The sequence below is a fragment of the Corylus avellana genome, chromosome 6 (genome assembly GCF_965113065.1).
Source record: "Corylus avellana chromosome 6, dhCorAvel1.hap1.2, whole genome shotgun sequence".
NCBI classification, from domain to species: Eukaryota; Viridiplantae; Streptophyta; class Magnoliopsida; order Fagales; family Betulaceae; genus Corylus; species Corylus avellana.
In genome coordinates this window covers 2132753-2158716 of record NC_142495.1, presented here as the reverse complement: position 1 = coordinate 2158716, position 25964 = coordinate 2132753, and the positions used below count along the sequence as shown (strand labels likewise).

General features: G+C 36.1%; 3 protein-coding genes and 1 long non-coding RNA gene across 5 annotated transcripts; 2 read left to right on the top strand and 2 right to left on the bottom strand.

The window, feature by feature from the left end:
- Positions 1-1230: 1230 nt before the first annotated feature.
- On the bottom strand, positions 1231-5225 carry LOC132186658 (serine carboxypeptidase-like 7). Of its 2 annotated transcripts, none has more exons than XM_059600645.2 (14): positions 5027-5225; positions 4802-4947; positions 4471-4547; positions 4250-4372; positions 3622-3724; positions 3502-3539; positions 3137-3238; positions 2903-2989; positions 2664-2813; positions 2513-2584; positions 2317-2435; positions 1700-1813; positions 1576-1621; positions 1231-1500 (listed from the first exon to the last, which is right to left on the bottom strand). In XM_059600645.2, the coding sequence occupies exons 1-14, from the start codon at positions 5164-5166 to the stop codon at positions 1417-1419; spliced, it is 1401 nt and encodes a 466-aa protein (XP_059456628.2). In that variant the 5' UTR covers positions 5167-5225; the 3' UTR covers positions 1231-1416. The 2 variants fall into 2 exon arrangements, with proteins under 2 accessions (XP_059456628.2, XP_059456629.2); XM_059600646.2 differs by having other exon boundaries at positions 2903-2986.
- A 3088-nt stretch (positions 5226-8313) lies between these two features.
- LOC132188623 (uncharacterized) lies at positions 8314-9037 on the bottom strand. The gene has a single exon (XM_059603134.2). It carries the CDS (start codon positions 8951-8953, stop codon positions 8486-8488), a length of 468 nt encoding a protein of 155 aa, XP_059459117.1. The 5' UTR covers positions 8954-9037; the 3' UTR covers positions 8314-8485.
- Positions 9038-18362: 9325 nt separating this feature from the next.
- On the top strand, positions 18363-21718 carry LOC132187399 (uncharacterized). Its single transcript, XR_009440829.1, has 2 exons — positions 18363-18472; positions 21236-21718. It is a non-coding gene; the product is annotated as an uncharacterized LOC132187399 (long non-coding RNA).
- LOC132187398 (ARM repeat superfamily protein) lies at positions 18468-21005 on the top strand. The gene has a single exon (XM_059601696.1). It carries the CDS (start codon positions 19075-19077, stop codon positions 20422-20424), a length of 1350 nt encoding a protein of 449 aa, XP_059457679.1. The 5' UTR covers positions 18468-19074; the 3' UTR covers positions 20425-21005.
- Positions 21719-25964: the final 4246 nt, after the last annotated feature.

The following is a 25964-nucleotide window of genomic DNA, read 5'->3' as shown; positions in this document are numbered from 1 at the left end:
AAAACGACGTTGAATTGAACGACGACGACGTGATGTTGATTCTCTCCGAGCTTCGTAGAGTATGCAAAATTAACAAATCAATTCTTACTATTAACTTTCATCAAAATCTTGACAGGCTTCATTGTCACGTCAGATTAAATTATATAACGACACATATCACTCCTAATGAATAATATATAAATTATAAATTATATAATATAAAAAAAAAATATGTTAGTTTTAAATTCTAAATTTATGAAAATTAAAACCAAAACTATATTTTAATTTAAAACTAAAAGTTACTTTTTCCATTTGAAAAATTGAAATAAATAATAAAAATAAAATAAATTTGACAAAATTTATATTATAAAATATTTTATTAGAGTTGAAAAATAATTCTAAAGTAAGATGAATGTTTGTATTGAAAAAGTAGATAGTCAAAACATAAAAAAGTAACTTTTAAGACAAAATTTACCTAAACATTAGTTAATTAGTACGCTTTTAACTTGTGGTAATTTCATTCTGAATGTTTACTTTCGAAGGAGCACCTCAACTAATCCTCCACATCTCCAGTTTCTTCAGGTTCTCTCTCTGATTCAAAAATGAAGGGTTTTTTTTTTTTTTTTTTTTTGCACTTTTTCTTTGATCTTCAATGTAAATTAATTCTTGCATATGTATCTCAATTCTTGCATAACTTTTCTAGATCGGATCGAGATTTTAATTATCCTGTTTCTTCCTGTTGATTGTTCTGGATAAACTTAAGAATGGTTCTTGGGTCTTGATTCCAGTCTCCATTATCCCATGTTTGGATGCTGAGAAGTCAAAATAGGTGTGTTAGGCTCATTTGGGTGCACGTTTTGAATTGCCTTCAAAGAAGTTATTTTATTTGCCTTTATGACATTTGTTATTTTTGCATGAATGATGTGGTAATTCATAAGTAGAAGCTGAACTAAATTCTAGGTTCTGATCGTTCTTGTTTGGTTGAATTGGAAATTTTTTTATATTTATGGATTCTAATCATTCTATGAGCTGGTTAGGGACTAGTGGTTTATTTATGGATCAAATGGCTGTTGGAAAAGAATGTTTGAAAATATTATCGATGGAAAGATATATAATATTTAAAGAAAGTAGAGAAAATAATAGAGAGAGTTTTGAAGGAATGTCTAATGAAAAATTAAGTAGGTGAAGTAGAGAATTTTTCTTTTTGGATAGATAAAATAGAGAAACCATTGCTACAGATGATCTGAGATTTTTGTTTTCTGAGCAAATAATACAAACAAACAAAACAGGAAGAAAAGCAGCAACTACAAAGGAACAAAACAAAGAAAAGAAAAAGATAAGGGGGCAACATGGTAACAAGCACATCATGGTCACTTAAGTGGAAATTATTAGCAATTTCAAGCACATCTGCTATCTGGAGCTGGTACCAAAAAGTGTTTACAGTGGTGCTTGAGAAGTCCACCTTTTGAACATGGCATAGCATTCCTTAGGTCTGTACTCTGGGGCTGTGTGACCTCCTCCCTGCACAAGCCATACTAACTAAAATTCCACTCACTTTCACTCGGCTTGACATTTATTCTAGAATAGCATTCTTACCTTTACAGTCGCATATGTGAGGTGGTTTGAGTACCCCCTTGTGAATCTGCATAAAAACGACAACAGTCACAACTTGTAATAGAACCCTAAATTGTTAAGCACATCTGTGTAACATACTGCCTACCCCGCAACTTGAAGATCTACCAGCCATGGCCGCCACTCATCAACAATGGACAAATTTAGAGATTTGATCCACAATTGGGTTCCCAAGTATGGAATATACATGTCATGATCACCGCTGCAGAACAGGTGTGTATAGTATTAGGCTATTAGCACTCAGTTTTGACTTGCCCAACTTAATCTTCTTAATTTGAGTTGCCAATTAGAATATTGCACTCACTTCTAACTAAGGGTGACAATTCGTGTTCTTGTGTTGGATTTAAGTCATGTTGAGGTATACGTATAAGACTATATAGGCTAACCCTAGCCCGACCTATTTAATCAAACGGGTTAGACCTCTTAACTTTAACGCGCTAACTTCATGTTAAGTTTATATCAGATTTGCACGTCATGTAAAAAATTATTAGTCCTCAGGTCAGGTTCGGGTCGTGTCAACATATGGATATAAAACTATATAGGTTAACTCTAACTCGGCCCATTTTAACTCTAACTTATTAATTACGTGTTGGGTTCATGTCGGGTTTGTAAGCCCTACTTATGACATCTCATTTGTCCTGTTGCAGTTTGGTGCTGCTTGCAAATAGAACATGGAGTAATGGGCAGATAGGTATGTGATCAAACCTGTATATAAGAGCTCGATAACCTTTGCTGTTGAGATAAAAATGATAGCTTACAGTACTCTCAACATCCTTCTGGTAAGGTAAGTGTTTGTTACATCGTATCCATACACCTATTGTTCCCTGATTTTCATAGTCAAAAACAATAGTAAGGGAACATCCTATATGAATATCTTTCTTTTGAGGAAAGCATGTCTTACCTTTCTCACATAAAGTGCTCTCTGGACACTTTTATTATTTGCCCATATGTTGCAGAGAAAATCGTTATAGTTCTGTAATATTAGGCAATCAGTAATTCATATCATCACAAATACTAAACAGACCTATGATAAGAGAAAGGCGAGGGTTTACTCTACACCCAAATTGATGAAATTCAGGTTTATAGGACTCTCCATATCTTTCTATAAGATATCTTCGATTTTCAGCGATCTTATTCAATGGATGAAACTGGGGAGGGCACCTAGGCTCCAAGATGTGCGCATGGTTTAACCCTTCAGTGCACTATATAAGCAAAAAATCTAATCAATAATGCAGACACAATAGTGTGAATGGTCTTTGTCAGAATGGAAAACAGTGGGTGGTCTAGTTACCTTTGAGATAGCTTGAAGATCATTTGAACACTGTATGTTGCTGGGGTCTATCTCTATGTACTCACCTTTGCAACTCCTTTTAGCCTTCTGAGAATAAGGCAAAATGACTGACACTTTTTACAGTGAAATGTGCAGAGTTAAGGCAATTAGTGACAAAGGAAAACAAAAAGGTTGTAGGCGATGGATTTTTAAGTTGCACTCGGAATTCTACAATTAGGGATGTTACCAAATAACCTTGTAAAGCTCATCAGGAATGATTGCCATACGATGAGCAAATGGAACTTTTGAATTGTCATCAAATTTTCGATCAGTTGCTGGATTACCAAGCACATAACCCTGAAATAGTTTTTAGAACGTTACTGAGATGAGTAATACTAAAAATTACATTTTTATTCAACAACTAATTCATAATGCTGATGTGGTAATCTTAACTAACCTTTGGATTTGTCCTTGTTAAAAAAAAAAAAATATATCCAAGGGTTAATTGAGACTACAACATCAACATTATATGATAGTTGTGAAATAAAAATTTGGTTTTTAATATTTCTCTTATTGGAATAGCAATAGCAAGAATCTGGAATTGGTATTAGATCACGTACTTTAAGATTGAGCAATGGTTTGTACCCTGCTTCAATACCTGCAAAATCATAATTAATTGGAGATTTTTGTAATCAAGAGAAGCAATGGAGGCATTCAAAGAAGGATATGTTTATCATTACCATTTGATATTTTTTGAACAATGATCGGAACGAGCATGCCACAATATGACTCACCACCGATATATAGGGGATTAGCAATGAAATTGGGATGACTAAGCAACCACTGCTTAACAAGGCCGAAATTATGGGCATAAGGGAGAATTTATAAACTACAAAATTAATGTTAGACCTACAACTTTTATACAATTTATTTTGACACGTGCCAGCATGTGATTTGATAGTGTTACTTTTTTTTTTTACTGGCCAGCATGACTCCAATCACATGTTGACTCGTGCCTACAAAGTATAAAAGAATTGTAAAGGAGCTGTTGGTGTATTTGAGAATTCTAATTGCACCATATGGACAAACATAATGGTAAAGAAGAATCAAATACTAGGCATGTCAAACTTCACATCACCAAGTTATCAATTATTATTCCTATTTTACTTGGCATTTGTATGGAGCAATATTATAAATCACATTTTTATCTCACTTTGTTGATGTGGCATAGCCAATTACTCCTTAATCTTTTATTTTTTAACGGGCTTGACAGTGCCACATTAGTAAAGTGGATAAAGTGAATAAAAATGTGGTTTCTAGTATTTATTCTTTGTATGAAATGGAACGTGATTGAGGTTGATGTTGCACCTTTCTCAAAAAATCATAACCTCGATTGGCATGTATTGTATCTGAGGACTTGGAACCTTTCATGCTCGTTGAGTATGAGAATCCAGTGCCAACAGGTGAATCTACAAAAATTATACTGGCAACCTAGGTATGTTTCACAATTATCCAATCAACAATGTCAGGAAAAGGGAAGAAGGAGAATCTGCAAGCAAGCACAAAGTCAATAAATTGCGTGCATCTACCTTAGTCCATGAGTATGGATTCAATGCCAAAGTTGGTAGGCTGCCATTGTACTCCACCAAGTTGAACTGTAAAGGACCTAAAGAAGAAAAAGGCATGTAAATAACATGTTCAAACGCCCACCGGAGACTCAATTAGGATGAAGACATGGCAGCAGTATCAAGGAACTAGTAGAGCTGCATTATAAATGGTGTTCTTTGTTGTTGCAGCCCTATAATTGGGGTGTCTGGACAAAGAGGGGTTACCCAATAGAGAGGGGGGCTAAGAGCCTAAGAATGAAGAATTAATATACATATTTGATGGTATCTCATTATAAAGAAATGAAAAAACAACCTATCTCAAAAGCAAGTCCAGAGATGGCAGAGCAGCCAGGGCCACCAGTGAACCAGAGCATAAGGGGATCCTCTCTGGGGTTCCCTTCAGATTCAATGAAGTAGTAGAAGAATTGCACATCTTCCTTCTCACCCACCCCGATGTATCTGCTTACATGCATTTAGAATCTTTCTTTGATTTTGAATATGAATCTTTCAAAGACATCATAATGATATATATACTCACCCAGTTTCAAGCTTGAAGGGCAGAGAACCAGAAAATCCCGGCAGAGACTTGATAATGGAGAAAGGAACCGCAGGGTTTGGGAGAAGCATGAGAAGGATCAATTGGAAACATACAAACCTGAAATAGGTGGCTGCTGCCATTTTTGTAAGTTGCTTTCTCTTGGTGTACACTTGTAGGAATATATGAAGCCCCTCACTAGAGTTTGCATGGCTGTCCAGGTGCCCAAGAGTGTCCATTTGTTAACTAATTTTTGTCGCATGTTAGCAAGGTGGTACACGGATCAACGACCACGTGGGCTCCTTTAAGTTGCCTTTTGTTAAACTATCTTCCCTTGTCCTGTTGTCCTATTAAGCCACTCTTACTAGGTGAAATATTATAGGGTAATTGTCCCGATACTATTTATAAATTACTAATTATTTTAAAAGTTTAAGTTGATAAGAAAAAATATATATATAATATATTTTATGACTTATCGTAGGAATTAAGGTCCCCAACAAGGCATCCCTAAAGAGGGAATCGGGATTCCCGGCAATAGTTAGGAAATTGTCCATCATTTTTTTTTTTTTTTAAATCTTAGCCATTGAATCTCATCCAATGGTCTACAAGCCGCCACGTGTCCCACTAATTAAAAAATAATATTTTATTATTTAAATTTTTTTAAAAAAATATAAAACAGAATAATAAAATTTTTTTAAAAAAAAAAGCCCTCTAACCCACTCCTGGCCGACAGTGGCCTCTCCACCGTGATTAGGGTTCACTTACTTGGGGTAAGTGGGCCTTATAGCCAGCTTATCGGCAGCTGAAATTGTAGAGCAATTCGTGCACTTCAATTGTAGAGGATCTTGTAATGAAGGGCATGAGTTCAAATGGCATCTTGGAGGAGATGATGTCTCATTGTTTTTGGAACATAATCCTCTCTAATTCATTTTGGATTGAAAATGTCTAGTTAATGGTCAGGATCTCTTTAAAAAAATCATGAGGCCATAAATAGGACACCTGTCTCATTAATAAAAAAATAATAAAAAAATATTATATATTTTAAAAACAAAATTATAAAAAATTAAGGGGTGACTGGACCACCCCAGTTGGGGCTGTGGGTGGCTTCGGCTAGCGGTCTGGGGTGGCTTGGCCCAAGGGCCAGATCTTTAAAAAAAAAAAAAAAAAAAATTCGTTTGGCCTGAACCACCCCCAAGGGCCCTGGGGTGGCCGAAGCCACCTCATGGCCGTTGGGGGTGGTTCGGCTATCCTCAAGGGGTGGCCGAACCACCCCCAGGTGCCATGGAGTGGTCCGGCCACCCCCTATGGCTAGTCACTCATTATTTTTTTAATATTTTTTTTAATCTGAAATATTATTTTATTATTATTATTATTATTATTTGTAATGGGACATGTGTCCTATTTGTGGTTGTAGAATTTCTAAGAAGAAATCTCTGCCATAAATTGAATATTCTTCGGTCCATTATGAACTATTGATGATATTATTCCATTTGGATATTTGTAAAATAGTCAATAAAGGCACTAAAGAAACACATTAGTTCTTAGGTTGACTTTTGCTGCTACGATTACATGAGACTGTACAAAACAATAATTTTGTCCTCCACAATTTGAGATAGATTTTTTTTCTTTTTTCCTTGTGCGTGAAAAAAGAAGAAGAAGAAGAATGATCTGCAATTTTTTTTTTTAAAAAAAAAAAAAAAGAAAAAGAAAAATATATTAAACTTCTAAAAACCATCATGATTCGTTTCCTTTTCCTTTGATTACACCCAACTTTTTAATATAAAAATATGAAGATATATAAGTCTCCAAACTTTGAAGGACCCACGCTGCACCCTTGCCAATGTTGCCATGGATACCAGGAAATTTTTGGCGCACAGCATGCGCCAGGATTTTCTATTTTTCTTGGCGTGCAACCTGTGCAAGGAATTTTCCTGGCGTTTTCTCACGTGCGCCGCCACTTTTTTTTTCCTTTAGCCAACTAAATTAATGGCGGCAAATGGTTGATCCTGTTTTTTTTTTTAGTGCGCACAAATATCACAAAGCATTCGTGAATGCTTGGAAAGAAGGTAGAGAGACATTGCTGGTGGAGAAATCGCATGTCATAACCAAATGATGTATAACTTAGTGGGAAAATCGTGTAATATGGGGCCTGGAAAGAAGGTAGAGAGACATTGCTGGTGGAGAAATCGCATGTCATAACCAAATGATGTATAATTTAGTGGGAAAATCGTGTATAATTTAGTGGGAAAATCGTGTAATATGGGGCTTTCCTTCTTTTCATAGTGTCTCTAATTGTTTATTTTGTCTCAATTATTGGCTTATATACCATAATTAATTGCTATTTGCTCCAAATGCCCTTCAACCTAGCTTTTTGTGCTGAGTATAATATAAAAGTGAAAAAGTAGTACTAAATTAGGATCTAGGAACTAATTAGGACCCCTCTTTAACCCTCTTCCTCTTTGGCCGTTTGTACTGTTAATAATAATAAAAAATTAAAAAAAACCCCATTAGCTTTATCAATCGGAATAACTGTGGGTCCAAATTCTGCATGCATGGGCTATCTATCCCCGACAAAAGCTTTGGATCTTTTTCTACTATAACATAATGGATGATGATTAATTAGCTTTATATATATATATATATATATATATATGACTATTAAACTTTAAATTATCTCAGGTAATTTGTAATGCCATACCAAACTTTTAATATTTTCAGTGTACTTTATTAATTTCTCACTCAATTTCTATATATATATATATAATTTTTTTTTATCTTACTCGAGATATTTTGCACTTGACCCCTTCAATTAAGATTTAATAAAAAAATCCCAACAGATGAGGCCATGAGGAACATTACAAAAATTAAAAATTCGGGAAGACGTTGCAAATTGCAAGATAATTATTTTGGCTGTGATATATAATTTGGTGGGGCCAGATTTCAATCAATGAACACATGAGAAGAAGACCATGGCTGTGATCATTTGCAGAACATATTTTCACTTCCCCTTTTGGACTAACTTCTTGTCTTGTGCAGCCATTATTCGAATTTCTCATTTACGCGCATGGTAATTATTTAATTACCGCGGGATTTATCTCTTCATCGTACAATTTTGCTCTCTTGGTGTTTCAAGGTCAACAATTTTTCCCACTTTATTGATTCCCAGAATCCTGCCCCATGATTAGGCAAGCCTAGAAAAATCTTAACACGTTCCCGTTTCTGCAGAATTTAATTAAATAAATAGCATAACATATTGAAGGCTTGAAGCTGTGAATTCTGTTCCTCAAATTTTCACAAGTACTTGAATTACAACAACATCATGAACAACACAAGTGATGGCAAATATATATATAAATATTATACTTGAAGAAATAACAAAAAAAAAAAAAAAAAACAAACGAAGAAACAAATATTAACTACATATGATCAAAACGTACGAGAGACAAGAGACAACCTTGTTGCTTAGAACACCCTAGTTCCTCTCCTGTTGACAGCATAGCTTCTGCTTCTTGGATATACATCTGTGTTGACCTTGATATGATCTTCTCCAAAATCACACGGCTTGTCTTCATCGATCATCCCAAACCCAACACTACGGCTCCGGGAGAAGTTATCAGGTGGTGCAGCCGTCGTGGGAGACTTTGCAACCTGGTGAAGTTTGTAGTTGCCAAGGCTTCTTGTAGAGGCAGCCCTCATGAGTTCCCGGAAATCTTCATTGTTGGCGGTGGATCTGGTGCCGTTGGTGCTGAAGCTCTTAGGGAGAGTGGATATTTGTGGGGTGGGGACGCCCATGGGCATGCCGTAGTCCAAGCGTCCGGAGCATTCATTCATGCCTTGGATGTAGAAGTCCCTCATCTTTATCAGGACTCTAAGGGGTGCCTTCATGCACCACCGGAGTTTGCTTTCTTTTTTACCCTCCTTGTTGCCCATCTTGCAGGATTGAGGATTCCAATGTGAAACGTACACTTGGGGCCCTTTATAATTTTCGCCTTTTTGAACCACGCCCAGCTGCAGATATATATATATATATATATATATGGGATATAAAAGTTTTTAGAACAGATATTTGGCCATTACAAGTTTTGTGATCTTTGTGGATGGGGTTTCTTTGTGATGATGGTTTATAATGGCTTAGATAGGGCTTGGCATTAGCAATGGGTGGGAAACTGATGGGAGAGAGAGAGAGAGAGAGATGGGGTTGGCAATTGGATACTGGGTTTTGTAGTATTTGGATAAGAATGATTATTTTTATATAATTCATGAACTCAATACGAAATTAGCGGATTAAAGTTGACGGTTTGACCCATTTAATTAAAGGAGTCAAGTTAAATGTTTACTTATACAATCTTGAGAATTAATGCTATATACTGCCAAGTTACCAAGACGAAACTAGAAATTCAATTTTAAGGAAGTCGGATATTATTAAAAAGAAAAACTATTTTTTTTTTCTAACAAAGCTTAAAGATTAAAAAAAATATTTTTAATAATTTTTTAAGGTAGGGGGCCATGGCCCTCACAGAAATGGATCCTCTCCATTTCATTTAAAATGGAGATGAGCCATTTATGCAAAATATTTGGACATAATTATCATTCTCTTAAAAGATTAAGATATATATTTTTATCTTTCCAACGATTCATTTTCGGTCTTCACCGGCTCCCCTTAGTTTCGTTCCCGACTATATGGTTAGTGAAAATATTTGTTCAATATACTACATTTTTTCGTATAATTTTATATTAACGTTCATACAATTTATATTGAACATGCGAACATAAATTGTAACCTTCACATCTCCACTTGTATAGTGTATGCTTCTATGATCATTGTAGGACTGAAGCATTGGAGTGACGTGTGACGTGGCGACGACGACTGTCTTTTCTTTTTGGCTAGTAAACGTATATATGTGGGGAATTGGTCAGAATATTAATTAATTTGAGAAGAGGGATAAGAGAATAGGACACATTAGAGACCCCAAGAAATATTAAAATTAATAAATAAAGCGGAATAATTGAGAGAGGAAAGATACGAAAAATATTCCTGCAATAGCCGTCCGAAGATATCAATGAATTAACTCTATCGGCCGTCGATCTCCGACGTTGAACCTTCATCTTCCTTTGTTGTACATAAATTTTGTCCATTATAAAAATGGAAGGATCAGTTTTCAATGCTTACAGGAATATACAGCTAAGTACGGCAGCAAATTAAATATCAATTGTTAATTATAATTAATCTAATCTGGTCCAACTAAATGCTGCTTAATTAATGGGTCAATTTTATGAAATAATTGACTTCTAGCTTGTTACCACTTACCAATTTCCATACCTTTTTTTTTTTTTTTTTTTTGGTCACATTAGGAGTCAAATCTAGTAATCTACTGCATAATCTGGTTCTTGATTACATGGGTCGTGTTAAGGTATGAGTATAGGACTATATAGGTCAACCTTAACCTGACTTATTTAATTAAACGGGTCAAATTTGTCAACCATAATTCACTAATTTTATATTGAGTTCGTGTAAAAAATTATTAGCCTTAAAAGTGATCACAATACCAATTTTTCATCTATTTTAGTATATACACGACAGAGTGACCTTTTTAATAATTGATGGTAGTTAATAGTTTGACGTATTCGTATGCCAATTTTTGAAGTTTAGTGATATAGATGAAAAAGTCTGTTAGTTTGAGAGACCAAAGTGGTTTTTTTTACCCAAATAATGTTGTGCAGACAAGATTAGGAACCTGAAAATAAGAGGTTTGATTTTATTTCCTGGGCTATGTTTCCGTTAATATTGTTTTGTTGCGGTTTACTTAGTTTGATGTAACGTTTATAGTTGAAGATAATATTGTGGTCCTAATCCTATGGCTACGGATGATTAATAGCGACAGCAAGGATTTGTTTTGATTTTCAATTTCGTTATATTCAAATGTGAATGAACAGTTTTACAGTTACTTGCCTGTGATTTAACAGTGTGACTTAACCCAAAAAAACATAAAAAATGGTAGTAGTTAAAAAAATTAAACTCTTTCAGAAAATAAAAGAAAATGATAACGCAAAATTATGAATTGAGAACCCCTATGGTCCGGACCAAACTACCACTTTTACAGCACCCAATCAACACGTGACACATCATCATTTTAAGAAAATTGCAAAAAACCAAAATGAGAACAAACACAGCAAATCAAAGTAAAGAAAATACAAAAAATATTATTGGCCGCCAGACCCACAGCAGACCCATAGGTAGACCCACGACCAACGTGGGTCTAGCTTGAGACCTACACCGTGGGTTTGGCTAGACCTGTTGGACTAGGTCTCGCTGGCCGTGACCCGACGAAATCCACCTCAAAACTTGTTTCTAATGCCCCAAAACCCATTTCTCATACCTCAAAACCCATTTTTAATACTCAAAACTTGTTTTTGGGTTCAAATATAAAACCTAGAAGTACGTAGAAGGCTAACCCTTTAAAAAATTTATCACCCTAAAGGCCGAAAATCGGTGCCGGAGAGAAGTGACCCACGACGTGGGTTGGCATGGGTCTGGCAAAACCTACGACAAACCCACGGTGTGGGTCTGTCGTGATTCATGCTCAAGTTCTTTTAGCTTTTCTTTTTATCTTTCTCAAACAAATCTAGTGCATGTGGGCTTAGGTTATTTTGATGCAATTTTTGAGTTTTTGTTTATATGTCAGTCAGGGATTAGGGGCTGTAAAATAGGAGTTTTAAGGATGCTCCTTACCAAAGTTAAACTCTTATAAACAATGGGTTATCATTTGCTTATGGAAAAAGAATTACTTAACTCGCGAAACTTGCTAGATGCAACATTTTATGAAAATATCGAATTGATCATTATTCTTAATTTATCATATAATTGTTCATACATGTGTCTGCCTATATTAGAATGTTAACAAATTATTATTATTATTATGACTTTTCAAAATTAAAAACTTTAGATTAATCTATCCGCCCACAAAGACGAACCATATATCTAATTACCACCATTAAGTTTGAAACCCAAAGTAAATTGCCGACGATAAACTGAAAGAAGGTGAAAAGGATGTCAAGTCATCATGCATTTTAATAATTTTATGTCATAGGCGACACCCGTGCTACAATGGCCGAGACAAAGGTTTTAAATTCTTTTGTACGGATTCACACTCAAAAATCCTGTTCCATTTTTTATTTATTTTTGTTTCATTTTCTTAGAAAACAAGGAAACCACGTTTCCTTTCAATATATTGAGTCATTGACCTTGCCATCTATTTCTCCATGTAGTTGAAAGTCGGTGCTTAAAGTCAACCATTTTGGTTGATGAAAAAAGTTTCTGCATAAATATTATTGGTCATGCTCAGCATACCCTAAAGGCTAAACTTAATTTCATTTTTTCTAGGATGTCACCCTCATAAATATCAGCATCCTATTTTTCAACAATATCCACCATTCAACATAAATCTTTCAAATGCTATGCTTAATTACTATCACTACGAGTCACTCTATAAACTAAAAAGAACATGTTGAGTTCAAATAGATAACATCTGACCGCATGGTCAAGTTAAGTTAAGGTACTTAGGTATTTTTTTAGGCAGACCACCTATTTGTCATTAGACTATTATTATTATTATTTTTGTGTGTGCACTGCAATGTTTGTATTAGTATTTTGTTACCCCTCATTTTGTGTATTATCTTTTCTTTTATTAATGCAATTTCTTTTTTATTTTTTTTAAAAAAGGTAGTTAAAAAAAAAAAAAAAGAAAAAAAAGAAGAAGAGGTAGTTAACTTTAGCTTGCATCTCACGGTCCGTCTCCCACCATGGGCTAGGACTTAGGTTGATTAGCGTGCGTTCAGTGGTAATGGGCCTAACTTGCACCCAGAGGGGAGCCACGTTGAAGCTTCCACAAATTTGTTTAAAAATTAAAATATATCTTCTTTTATAAAATGGACTCTTCAAAATTAATTTTTGATCCTTTTAAAAAATGTTCTTTTTAGTTTTACCCTTTTCACACCTAAAGTTTTAGCTTCACGGCCCACCTTGTGGCGGTGGGAACTAGAGACTCTAGCAAGAGAAAAAGGCCGACTTCTAGCAAGGGAAAAAGGCCGAAAGTAGTCCATATAATAAGCAAAGAAAAGAATAAAATAGCCCCATATAATAAGTAGTTTGCAGGTTATTATTATTTTCTATTCAATGAGAGAAAGGGGGAAAGAGAAAAATTACAAGAATTTTTTTTTTTTTTAAAAAAAAAGCCATAAAATTATTAATAAAACAGTTATAAATAGGTCAAATAAATGATTCAACCCATACGTCAAAAATGATTAATTTTGAGGACCCATGGACGAAGACGGAAGACCCCCAGTCTTCACGAAATAAAAATTGTACGTATTAATAGCAGTTGGAACATTAGTCATTTTTTCACACCAATTGAGGGAGAGATGAGACAGCACTTAATGCTATTTGCTGGACCAAGTATGAACGCTGGAAATGGACATGAAATTCTAAGCACAGATCGAAGGATCCACATCGTGTGCTATAACTATAAGGCATAAGTGTTCAGATAGTCCAACATGAGCCGGTAAGGTCTAGGTAATTCGCTCACAGGCAATGGACAACCTTATTACATGGATTAAACCTGATTCTTATTCCAAACAAACGATCATAATTTTGATGTTGGATCGAGGCCCATTAGCAACCAACAAGAAAATAGTTGAGTCCAAACAATCAATCAATCTGAACATTTTAGTCCATTAGATCCATGCTTCTTTTTACATTGTGTATGGACTGAGTCCTGACCAACAAGAAAATTGTTGATCTTTTTAATTCCGGTTGCCTCTTTTATCATATATATATATATTCTTATTTATTTTATCATAATTATTGATTATACTATGGTTACTGCTTATTCTGATCATCTACATGCTGAGATGGATCGGATGACTTGTTCCTGTCATGAACACCGACAGTACCCTTTGATGTAGAAATTCCCACTTTTACACGTTCAAATGTTTTGACAATTTGGCTATTGATGCAGAGATTCCCACTTTTACACGTTCCAATGTTTACCATGGCACTCATTTACGCGGAAATTTTTACTGGCGTGACGGTATTTATCAATTTGTTCTCAATAAAAATAAAAATAAAAATAAAGTATATAACATTACTTATTAATTTATAGAGATGATACAATTTTGTAAGTTTATATTTGTCATATAATTTAATTACGAAAAAATTAAAATTTAATTTTCCCGTAAACATAACATATCAAACAATAAATTCACTGTACAAATATTAGCATCTCCACTAATTGTTAAATATTACTTCCTACCTACTTATTTGGCCGTATACAACACGGGATTGAAGGCTTAATTATCTGCAGTCAACCATTTTGTTTCTTCTTGGTCCCAAACGACCAAAGCCACCATAATAACTTGGTAGAAGAAGTATTAGAGTGAAATAATAAATATAAAATTAGCCGGTTTTTATTGTATTAAAACAATAAAATATATTTATCCCTATAAACTTAAGCTAAGTGAGGCCTCTATTATCCTAATAATAAAATAAAAACTCCTCGTCATGCTTATTCACGAGGACTCCTTTGTTGGGTCATGTGACAGCCTATGATATTTAGCATATGATCATGTGATTCCAGCCCTAAATTAGATTTGTATAGTATTTCAGCTTGAACAATTTTTTAATACAACTATCAAGTTTGGACTTGGACTAGAAGACCAACTTTTTAAAATGGGTCTAAGTCTAATTAAAAAAATAGCTGCGCCAAAGATCCAGACTGGAACCTACTCAAAACCTGCAAATTTCAATGCCGCAAACCCACCCAAATTGATACATATTTACCTATCACCAAACCTAACCCATCCACCATACTTAACCCTAATTACAACCCACCCACTTGCTCACTTCATTCTCTATGAACCCCAACAAACAAATCTCTATTTTCTACGATTGACTAATTGAATTGAAATTAATTCGGGCAATTAATTGATGGAGAGTTTTAATGAGCTCCACATCTTTAGATTATTTGGGTAAGTGGGCTTCAACATGACTTTTTCATTCACAAATGGGGTCGGGCCGGTCGGCTACTATTCGGTCAACAAATTGCAGCCAATCTTAATCCTTCGAAACACATACGGTTTTGCTTGATTCTCAAGAGATTGAGATCTCATGGAATAACTTTTCTTTTTAGGCTATTTATTTTAAATGAATTACCTAAATTGTAACAACAAAATCGGGAAAAAAAAAAAAAAAAAAGGATGTTGGAACCTTTTTTTTTTGGGGTGAGTGTAGGTGGTTCGGCCACCCAAATTTGGCCAAAAAATGTGGTTCAGTAATCCCAATCCGGCCCTTCGCCTAACATTTACCAAAATATACCTCAACAATCCCTCTTTTTGTTTGTTGATTTTTTTGTCACAATTTGAACCATTTATTTTAAATGAACCGCACATAAGAGTATCTCCAGCAGTGTAGCTAAAAGGGAGATATTAGCTACGTTTAGCTATTTTTGTCCTTTTTTTTGTTCCAACAGAATAACTTCATATTAGCTATTATACCTTAACTGCTACAGTGAATAGCTTCACATTGCTATTCACTCTAGCACAATAGATTGTTGAATATAATATTATTTTCACATTGTTTTCTCTCTTCTCTCTCCCTCCCTCAACGTTTCTCTCTCTTCTCTCTTCTCTGTTAATGAATTTATGATACAAATTTGAGTCTTTTGAATCACTAAAAACTCTCCAAAAAAAATTGAATAGCATGCATATAATTGACAAACTAAAAATGAAAAAATAACAATAAATAAAAATAACACACAAGTATGCTGCGTGAATCAATTCTATTACAATTTACAATATGATGCAAAAGCGGTCACGGATCCCAAAAAAAAGATTAAAAAATAATATTTAATAAAAGAAATAATGAAATAAAGAATCTGTTGGAATTAGTATTAAAAAATGAATAGTTAAAATAAAGAATTGTGTTTTTTATTAGATAAAATACCCCTTACTGCTAGAGATGCTCTAGCAACAACAAAAGTATCGGTGTGAATCCGATATTAATTCATTATCCCACACATCCCTTGTCCGTCTCAAACGCATTTAAAAAATAAAAATCAAAGTAAGAAGAAAAAAAAATATAACTTGAAAGACACGTCCCCAAAGTGATATCATATGTCAAGATGTGGTTGGTTGGGAGGCAAACAGAGAAGCGGGGCAAGCGGGCAAGGGCAGGACGTCTCGGACTCGGCAGTGGCAAAGCAGTCAAAGGGCAAAGACCGGATAAGCAAACCAAAGCGTACGGTCAAAGCAAAAAAACTGTGACGGTCAAACAGCTTAGCTGGTCACTTTTCCTAAAACTGATGAATAAAAAAAAGAAAGAAAGAAGGAAGGAAGAAGAAGAGAACTAGACTTAGACCAGGAGGGGGTTGGGCCCCGGCCAGTTTGATTTATTTTTGTAATGGAAAAAGGTGTCTGAAAGAAATATTCGATTTGGTAAAACGAGATGTGGGATTGGCATCGTGGCTCGCACCCGGTCTCCTCGTCCCCGTGCCCGTGGGGGTTCGCTGGATTTTACTAAACACTTGACCACCTTTTGGATTCGTGCGCCCATTCCTTTTCCTTCAAAGACCACTTTGTCCTTTTTGTGCTTCAACTGAAATTTTTTCATAAAATATCTCAAATTCGGAGAGAATAGCGGAAGAAGAAAAAGAAAAAAAAAACACAATAATTTTTAAACTTAACGTCCATTGTTGAGAACTGAGAAGTGTCTTATAAGAAATTACATACAGAATTTTTAAACTTTAGGATTTGACTTGGGATGTCTTTAGGATTGTAATTTTTTGAAAAATAATTTGTATTTTTTAAAGATATGGTAAAATATAAGGCGTTTGACATTGCGATTTAAAAAACACTTAATTTAAAATAGGAAGGCAAGGGAGTGATTATTTGAAAAAGTGTGAATTTAAACTAAAATTATGAATTCGCATAACAAATATTTAATAAAAAAAATACTTTTTGATATGTTTTAGCAAACGTCTTTGCGATTTTAAAAAGTAGAAATTTCAAAAACGCTATTTTTAAAATCGTAAAAACATTTGGTAAAACATGTTAAAAAATATTTTTTTTTATCAATTATTTGTTATATGAAATCGTGATTTTAGTTTAAATTCGCATTTTTTTTCAAATAAGTACTCCCTAAATTGCTTATAAAAATCGCATACTTTATATATATATATATATATATATATATATATATATATATATTTTAAATTAAGTACTTTTTAAATTGCAATACTAAACGCCTTACATTTTGCGATATTTTTTAAAAATACAGATTATTCTTGTGAAATCACAATCCCAAACGCACGCTTAGATGCTGTAATAAGATAAACCCTTAACAATGAATTTTTTACCACTTCAAGAAGTTTTTTTTTTTTTGTAAGTTTTGTCCACCTCAAATCTGGAATTTAGTTTTGTCTCTAAGAGCATCTCCAGCAAGAGTTTTCATTTTACTACTCAAAATATAATTTTTTTCATTTTAGCTATTAGTTTTTCATTGCACACTCCAACAAGAACATCTATTTTAATTATCTACTCTAGTTAAATATTATTTTTTAGTATTATTTTATTAGTTTTTTTATCATTTCCTTATTTTTCCCATAAAAAGAGAGAATGAGAGAGAAACATATATGCTAGAATATAATAAAAACTCCATATTTTGCCCATAAAAATTTACGTGGCAAGATGCTACATCATCTTCTTTTTGTGTTGTCTTTTTTCCTAGAAAAAAAAAATGATGTAGGATATTGCCATGTGGACTTTTATAAGCAAAATATGAAGTTTTTATTAGATTATAGTATTTTTCAGATATGAAAGTTCACTGTTTCACTGTAGTAGTAGTAGAAAAATTTTCTATTTTACCGTATGTATTGAAACAAGAAAAGTTAACAAAATAACTAAATTTAATTGAAAATGCTCTAAGAACTTGGGTTGTTAATTGAATTAGTTAATGAATGTTTTGATATACAGATTTAATTATTTCACCATTTTTGAACAAAAATATATTAGGCATAATATGCAGGGTGTAAGTGTCATTTTGAGTGTCTTGTGTGACTTAAAAGTAAGTGAGAAACAGAGAAACGGGACATTACCGCGACAGACGAAATATGACTGCACGTGTGGCGCGCGGGCCGAGGGGCTTACTAACCGGCTGCAACCCGTGGTTCCCGGTCATCCCGATAAATTGAAAGTCACTATTTTTTTTCTTTTATATATATATATATATATATATATATATATATATTAAAATAATAAATGATATAATATTAATTTCTATCATTTTCGGTGAAGGGTTTTTCAGCAACTGCCCCAAAAGAAGGGCTGTAGGGGTGGGGAGCCTTTTGACAGGGGATGGCTTTTCTCTGCTCCTTTCGCTCTATTCCTTTCCCTATGGCGGTACGGCCTCTCTGATTTTCCCCCTCAAAGCTCTTCGATTACCTCATTTTTGTTCTTGTTTGTGATCTGGGTCTCACTTACTTTTCTCAATTTCTCTTCTGTTTGTTACATTTACGGTGCTCTTTTTCTGGTTCGTTACTCGTAGTGTGCACTGTTGGTCTTTGGGTGGTCTAAAATTCTTCTTTTTGTTTTCTTTCACATCTTTATTGTTTTGCTAAAGGGTTGCTGATTTAACCCTTTTGAAGCTTGAGCATGAAGTGAAAGGAGTTTGATTGTAAGTTTATGATGTGTTTGAGTGAATGAGTGTATGTGAGTGTGTGTGTATTATGATGGTAATGATTCTTTTGACCATATAGAAAGGGATCAGATAAAGCAAAGTGAAAAGGGAACTGTGTGTGTACTATAAAGAGAGGATTGTTGCTTGTGATTCTCAATGAGAGAAAACTTTGGGGGTTTTTATTCTTCTCTTTTTATCCTTTATCCACACATCTCAAGTGCAAGCTAGATGTAATGTGCCTTGAAGGGTGCTTGTCAGTTCAGTGATTTTTGGGTGGGTATTTTATACTTCGGGTTTGGTTTTCTTTCAAAAGGGGGTTTCAGAAATGCCTATGTTTCAGCCCTCCAAGAGGGATGGGGTTGTTGGGTATGAGGGTGGTGGAGATGGGCATGTTCTAGATCTGGATACTGCTGTCAAAGACGGGGTTTTGGGTAGTGTTGGTGGTGGGGTTGTGGGAGCTGGTGTCGGAGAGAAATTGGATCTCAAGAAGATGATTGAGGAGCTCGACTTATCCGAGGTTCCCTCTGTATTTATCTGCCCAATCTCCCTTGAACCAATGCAAGACCCTGTGACCCTTTGCACTGGCCAGACATATGAGAGGTCCAACATTCTCAAATGGTTCACCCTAGGGCACTTCTCCTGCCCCACCACGATGCAAGAGCTTTGGGACGATTCGGTCACGCCGAATAGGACCCTTTACCATCTGATTCACACTTGGTTTACTCAGAAGTATTTACTCATGAAGAAGAAATCGGAAGACGTACAGGGAAGGGCGTCAGAGCTTCTCGAAACGCTAAAGAAGGTCAAGGGTCAAGCTAGAGTTCAAGCCCTCAAGGAGCTCCGACAAGTTGTGGCAGCTCATGCCACCGCTAGGAAGAGAGTGATTGATGAAGGAGGGGTTGCTGTGATTTCATCATTACTGGGTCCATTTACATCCCATGCTGTTGGTTCCGAAGCCATTGGGATTCTTGTAAATTTGACCCTGGATTCAGAGTCCAAAACGAACTTGATGCAACCTGCAAAGATTTCGTTAATGGTGGATATTTTGAATGAGGGCTGCATCGAGACGAAAATCAATTGTACACGGTTGATTGAGATGCTGATGGAAGAGAAGGGTTTCAGGTCAGAGATTGTTTCGAGCCATAGCCTCTTGGTTGGTTTGATGAGGTTAGTGAAGGATAAGAGACATCCACATGGCATCTTGCCCGGACTTGGCCTCCTTAGGACAATATGCTTGCATAAGGAAGTAAGGAGCTTGATTGTGAGCATAGGGGCTGTTCCTCAATTGGTTGAATTGTTGCCTGCTTTGAATCCTGATTCATTAGAATTAGCCCTTTTCGTCTTGGATGCATTGTCTACTCTACAGGAGGGAAGATTAGCTTTGAAGGACTGTTCGAATACCATTCCGAATATGGTGAGGCTATTAATGAGGGTTTCAGAGAGCTGTACTCAGTATGCATTATCAATTTTATGGTCTGTATGCAAACTTGCCCCTGAAGAATGCTCTTCCATTGCTGTGGATGCGGGTCTGGCGGCAAAGCTCCTCCTTGTGATTCAAAGTGGTTGCAATCCTGCCCTGAAGCAGCAGTCTGCAGAGCTTTTGAAGCTATGTAGTCTAAATTACTCGGATACAATCTTCATCTCCAAGTGCAAGCTCACAAGAACTATTCAATGAATGGGGAGTTTTTACTTTGTACTATACACTAGCCTTCAAATCTTTGGGGTAAGGAGGTAAAGGACCTGCCACATCTAAGCACACAGATGAACGCCAACAAATGTGGTGGGGGTTTTGAGCTGCGCGTTTACTCTCCTGTACATAGTGAAGTATTTCAATTCCAACAATTGATTCAACATAAATGAAGAGCCAGAATGTAGAGAGCAACACACCTTGCTGTAAATGGTTCTCTTTGCGTAGTGCTCTCGCCAATGGTTTTCAAATAAACCCCATCAAGAAGATCATAAAACTCATTATTGGGGTACCTTGTGAGAAGAAGTAATGCTGTTGTTGGATAAAGATACTTGTTAGGGGAGGAAAATATGTTGCAAATTTTGGAGCTTGCAATTACAATTGTAATTCTTTAGTTGTTGCTCTGCTCCATGGCTTCCTTGAATCTTCCTTCAGGTCACAGAGGCTTCCAGTTTTCCTTGCAATTGAGGTGGGAGTTTTGCTTCTGACCCCACACGTGTAGGGACTGGAGTGCCTTTGGCCTTCAAACTTTATTCAGTGTACAATGACATCTCAACCATTTCATTTTCCATTTAGTATTATTCTGCACTGCTCTTGTTTTATTTGTTTATTCATTTTTGCAAAGTTCACTGCTCTTTGTTTTAGACTGATGTTGTTGGTTATTGTAAATAGCAATTTCACACCATTGTGTTGTTTGAAGTGACAAACATAAAAGGAAAGTCATTTAAACACGGCAAATCAAGCTCGTCTTTCAAAACGAACGTGCAGAAGTAACATTATTGTAATTCTTTAATTTCAGCTGTTACTCTTTTTCTTTGCAAATATTCTCCGTTGTTAAATTGGCCGTCTCTGGTGGCAATACCGCACTTGGAAAGAGAACAAGAGGCAGATGGATATTGCAGCTCTCTCAGCTTTCACCATATGTGTGCTGAAAGTTCCTATTTTTGTTGATGACTACACAGCTAGTGGCATGTTGTACTTCCTGTTTACCTTTTGCGGTAAGGATTGAGGACAGGACCCGTCGGTACCTCCTGTTCTGTCACTGCTGACTGGAAAAGAAAGAAAAGAAAGATGAGAGCTTTCACTGAACAGTTGAGTGTTGAACTGCTATTGAGCTTCTGTAGTGATTCCAAATTGTGAGGGTTGTCCTATCAGTGCCATTGATGCTTGTGCAGAAGCATGTGACCATTTTTGTCTGGATTTGTAAGGATATTCATGTAAATAAGCAGGGCTTTTCAAAATTGTCTGGATATTTAAAGATGTTCATAGTTTGAGATATTCTGATGGATTTGTTATTTATTTATTTTTTTTTTCATTTTATAATTTGGTATGATACATTTATCTTCAGTAATGCTGGGGAGTTTTCTCAATGGAATAATTTGTCAGTTATTTTACATACGTATGAAATGGTGTCCGGACAGAAGATGAACACCAATAAGACGGTTATCTTTTTTAGTCGGAATACACCTCATAGTGACAGAGATCAAGTGCAGGGGCTGACTGGAATTCCAGTCAATCAACACCTATCTCGGGTTGCCTGCCTTAGTGGGAAGATCACGCACGAGAGCTTTTAAAACTATAAAGGATCGAGTATGGAAGCGCCTTCAGGATTGGAAGCTCAAATTCTTGTCCCAGGCGGGGAAGGAGATTTTACTAAAAGCTGTGATCCAAGCGATGCCTACTTATAGCATGAGCGTATTCAAGCTTCCAAAGGTCCTATGTTTCGAGATCAACTCATTAATGATGAAATTTTTTTGGGGTCACAAGGAGAGAGACAAACGGATCCATTGGGTGAATTGGAATAAATTGAGTTCCTCAAAAGCTCAAGGCGGTATGGGCTTTCGTGATATAGCATGCTTTAATAAAGCTTTATTGGCGAAGCAAATATGGCGCTTTTGGAAAACACCAGACAGTTTTATTGCGAGGATAATGAAAGCAAAATATTATCCAAATTGTTCGGTGATAGATGCTTCTTGTGGAAAAAAGCCGTCCTTTGCGTGGCGTAGTATCCAAAGTTCAAGTGATCTAGTTAAAGAAGGGATGGTATGGCACGTGGGCAATGGAAAAAAAATCCGAATATGGCAGGATCGATGGCTCCCCTCACCGACCACTTTTAGAGTGATCTCTCCCCCACAGATACTGGATGATGTAGCAACTGTAAGTACATTGATTGATGAACATACCAAATGGTGGAATTCTGATTTGTTGGAACAAATTTTTACTCGAGAAGAGACTATTGCCATTCAATCAATTCCAGTGAGTTATACAGATCAAGAGGATGTTATCATCTGGAGAGGGACGGCCAAAGGTTTGTTTTCCGTAAGGAGCGCGTACCACCTACAAAAGGAACGTGAGATGAAGCATACAGCTGAGGGATCTGCTCCATTAGGAACTTGTACACTATGGAGGAACCTGTGGAAACTCACCATCCCAAATGCAGAAAAGCATTTTCTATGGCGAGCATGTCACGATTCCCTGCCCACCAGAGCAAATTTATGCTCTCGCAAGGTTTTAACAGATCCTAGCTGCCTAATATGTGAACAAGAGCCTGAAACACTTTTCCATACCTTATGGCAGTGTCCTGCGGCGCGTGACGTCTGGAGTGCAGGAGGTGTTTGCTTCCAAAAGAGTAGCTTTGAGGGGCCTGAGTTCATACAGGTGGTTGAAGGAATGTATCGGGTTGAATTTCTCCAATTTGTGGGCCTAGCTCGGCGAATATGGATTAGGAGGAACGATTTCATTCATAATGGGTGTTTTACACACCCGACGTATCTTGCTCAACAGGCTCTTCAGGCGACGGCAATGTTCCAAACACTAACAAACAGAAAGAAAATAGACAGGGCATCAATGACAGAAACTTCAGCTACAAAGTGGACAGCGCCCCCTTATGGTTGGTTTAAAGCCAATTGGGACGCCGGGGTGGACCTAAAGCGGGGACGAGTGGGGCTAGGGACTGTTATTCGCGACCACCAGGGCAACATGTGGGCTGCACGCTGTCAGACAAAACCTGGTTTTCTGGAACCTGCAGTGGCAGAAGCAATGGGGGCCCTGTTGGCAGTGCAGCTATGCCTGGAGATGGGACTAAATCAAGTTCAACTGGAAGGAGATGCAAAAACCGTAATAGCGGCAGTAAATTTAGAAGATCCGGATGAGAATAGCAGGGGACAACTGATTGCGGATATACGTTCGTCTTTACGGGCCATACCGGCTTGGACAATGCGATTTGTACGTAGAGAGGAGAACAAGGTGGCTCATACTTTAGCTAGATTGGCGGTAACTAAAAATGTTCAAATGGTGTGGCTTTATAACCCACCGGCATGTATACGCGACCTTTTGCAAGCAGACTTATCTGCTTTGCAAGTTATGCAATAAATCTAAAGCGCACACTACTTACTCAAAAAAAAAAAAATGCTGTCTCTTCCTTTTAAGTTTAAATTAATTCTAAACAAAGATTTCCCTGAAAAACTTTGCTTGCGTTTGAAAAGGATCTTGATGTAAAAAGGAATCTTTGAACGACAGTTGAGACCCATATTACTGGAAAAGCTCTTTTCCTTTTTTTTTTTTTTTTTCTTTTTTTGAAGCCACCCAGAATTTGTTCTCTTTCCTTTATTTCCATTTGAAGAGGATTCTTAAGCCCAGCCTCCGCAGATTTATTGTTTTTTTTTTTTTTTTGACATGAAAGGGAAGGGAGAGGGAAGATTTGAATTAGTGACGTCCGCTTCATGAGGCGTGATTCACAGCCGATTGAGCTACTCCTTGAGAAACCCTTCACATATTTATTTTGTATACTAATATTCAAATCATTTCCCATTATTATTTTATTTTTTTGCTTATTCCGACAGGAAAATCCTATGTTAATTACGTACATTTAGAGTTAAAATTGCTAACAATGTAAAAAATAAATTACTAAAGAGAATAACTTCTATAAGGAGCTAGTGTAAACTAGCTTCTTTGTGCCCACCAATAAGCAGCTGCCACCTAAGATTATTGTACAAACTCAAATAAGAAAAAAAACACCAAATTATATAGCTTTATTCAAATTTTTTTTTTCTTTTTTTTTTTAAAAAGAATATGGAAAAGGGCTGCCACTCCCAGCCCATCTGGGGTGGCCGGCGAGCCACCCCATGGGCGCAGGTGGTCGCGTGGGCCACCCCAAACCCATATGAAGTGGCCGGCGAGCCACCCCCAGGCCATGGGGTGGCTCGCCGGCCACCCCATATGGGTTGGGGGTGGCCAATGTAGGCCATGGGGTGGCCGGGCCAAGTGGGGGACGGGGTGGCCGGCCACCCCATCAATTTTTGTTTTTGTTTTTGTTTTTTTTTTTTAAAAAAAAAAATTAATTAATTTTTTATAGTTTAGGTGGAATAATATGGTATGGTAATGTTTTTTCCTTAAACTTAAGTTTATTTTAAAATGATGAGGTGTTACTTGATGAGTGATAAGCACAAAAGGGTGGGTTTACACCACCTCCTTATAGAAGTCACTCTTTATCTATGGAGTAGGTGATGGGATGATGGGAGGGTCTGTCAACCAGATAAAGATAACGGAAGATTTGTGCAAGCGTCTAGCAGGCCCATTAAAATGGGCTTCTTTTTTTTACTACATTTTGCTCCATTATAGCCCACTATTTACCCTTTTATTAAAAAAAAAAAAAATAAAATCCAGGGAGTTTGAAATCAAATCCATGGGGACTGCCAAGTGCCAAGTCCAAGTCTATTGGCCCCGCTCGTGACTCGTTGAAGGGAGACTGAAGCCACCCAGCGTGAAACACGTGCTCCCATAATGGACTCGTGGCGTGCATGCAATTGGAAGTTGCACACTATAACTATACGAAACCGCAAAACGACTGAACATCAATGCTGCAAAACTTTGACTTGTCGTTCTTATTTTAGGAAAAGCAAAATAATATCCAAAGAAATAAGATGAAAATTCAATACTAAATATGTGACATACATGTTTCCAACCATAAAGCCTTATTGCTTGACGTCAGAGCTTACCAATTAAAAGGACTTTTGATACTTAAATTAAATTAGAATGAATAATCAAAGGGAATAATTTTGGGAAAAACAAAATAATATCCAAAGAAATAAGATGAAAATTCAACTCTAAATATGTGACATGCATGTTTCCAACAATAAAGCCTAATTGCTTGACGTCAGAGCTTACCAATTAAAAGGAATAAACCCACTTTATTGAATCGTATCCGATTCGGGTGGTTGACATCTGCAGGAAGAGATCGATCAAGTTGATGACTAAAATATACTATATATTAAAGGAATTGAACCCCATTCCCATCTTCATTTGGTTGGCAATGAGATGTCTAGACAGATGGAGGGACAAATTTTCTTCTATTTATTTTTAGAATATGTATTATTCTTAAAAGAGTAAAGGTTAACGTGACAGTCCCTACAAACTTTTGGAAAAAAGAAAAAAAATCAATGGTTAATTGATAAAAATGTGATTTTTAACGTTCGCATGTTTTAAATTGTGACACTTCAAAAAATAATCTCACATTGAGAAGATGAATT

Excerpts from the sequence above, each read along its gene's own strand:
- LOC132186658 (XM_059600645.2), bottom strand. The coding sequence starts at position 5,166 with ATGGCAGCAGCCACCTATTTCAGGTTTGTATGTTTCCAATTGATCCTT. Across the intron at positions 4,948-5,026 it reads CCCTTCAAGCTTGAAACTGG|ATACATCGGGGTGGGTGAGA; the intron begins GTGAGTATATAT and ends GCATGTAAGCAG. Across the intron at positions 1,622-1,699 it reads GTAGATCTTCAAGTTGCGGG|ATTCACAAGGGGGTACTCAA; the intron begins GTAGGCAGTATG and ends GTTTTTATGCAG.
- LOC132188623 (XM_059603134.2), bottom strand. The coding sequence starts at position 8,953 with ATGGGCAACAAGGAGGGTAAAAAAGAAAGCAAACTCCGGTGGTGCATG.
- LOC132187398 (XM_059601696.1), top strand. The coding sequence starts at position 19,075 with ATGCCTATGTTTCAGCCCTCCAAGAGGGATGGGGTTGTTGGGTATGAG.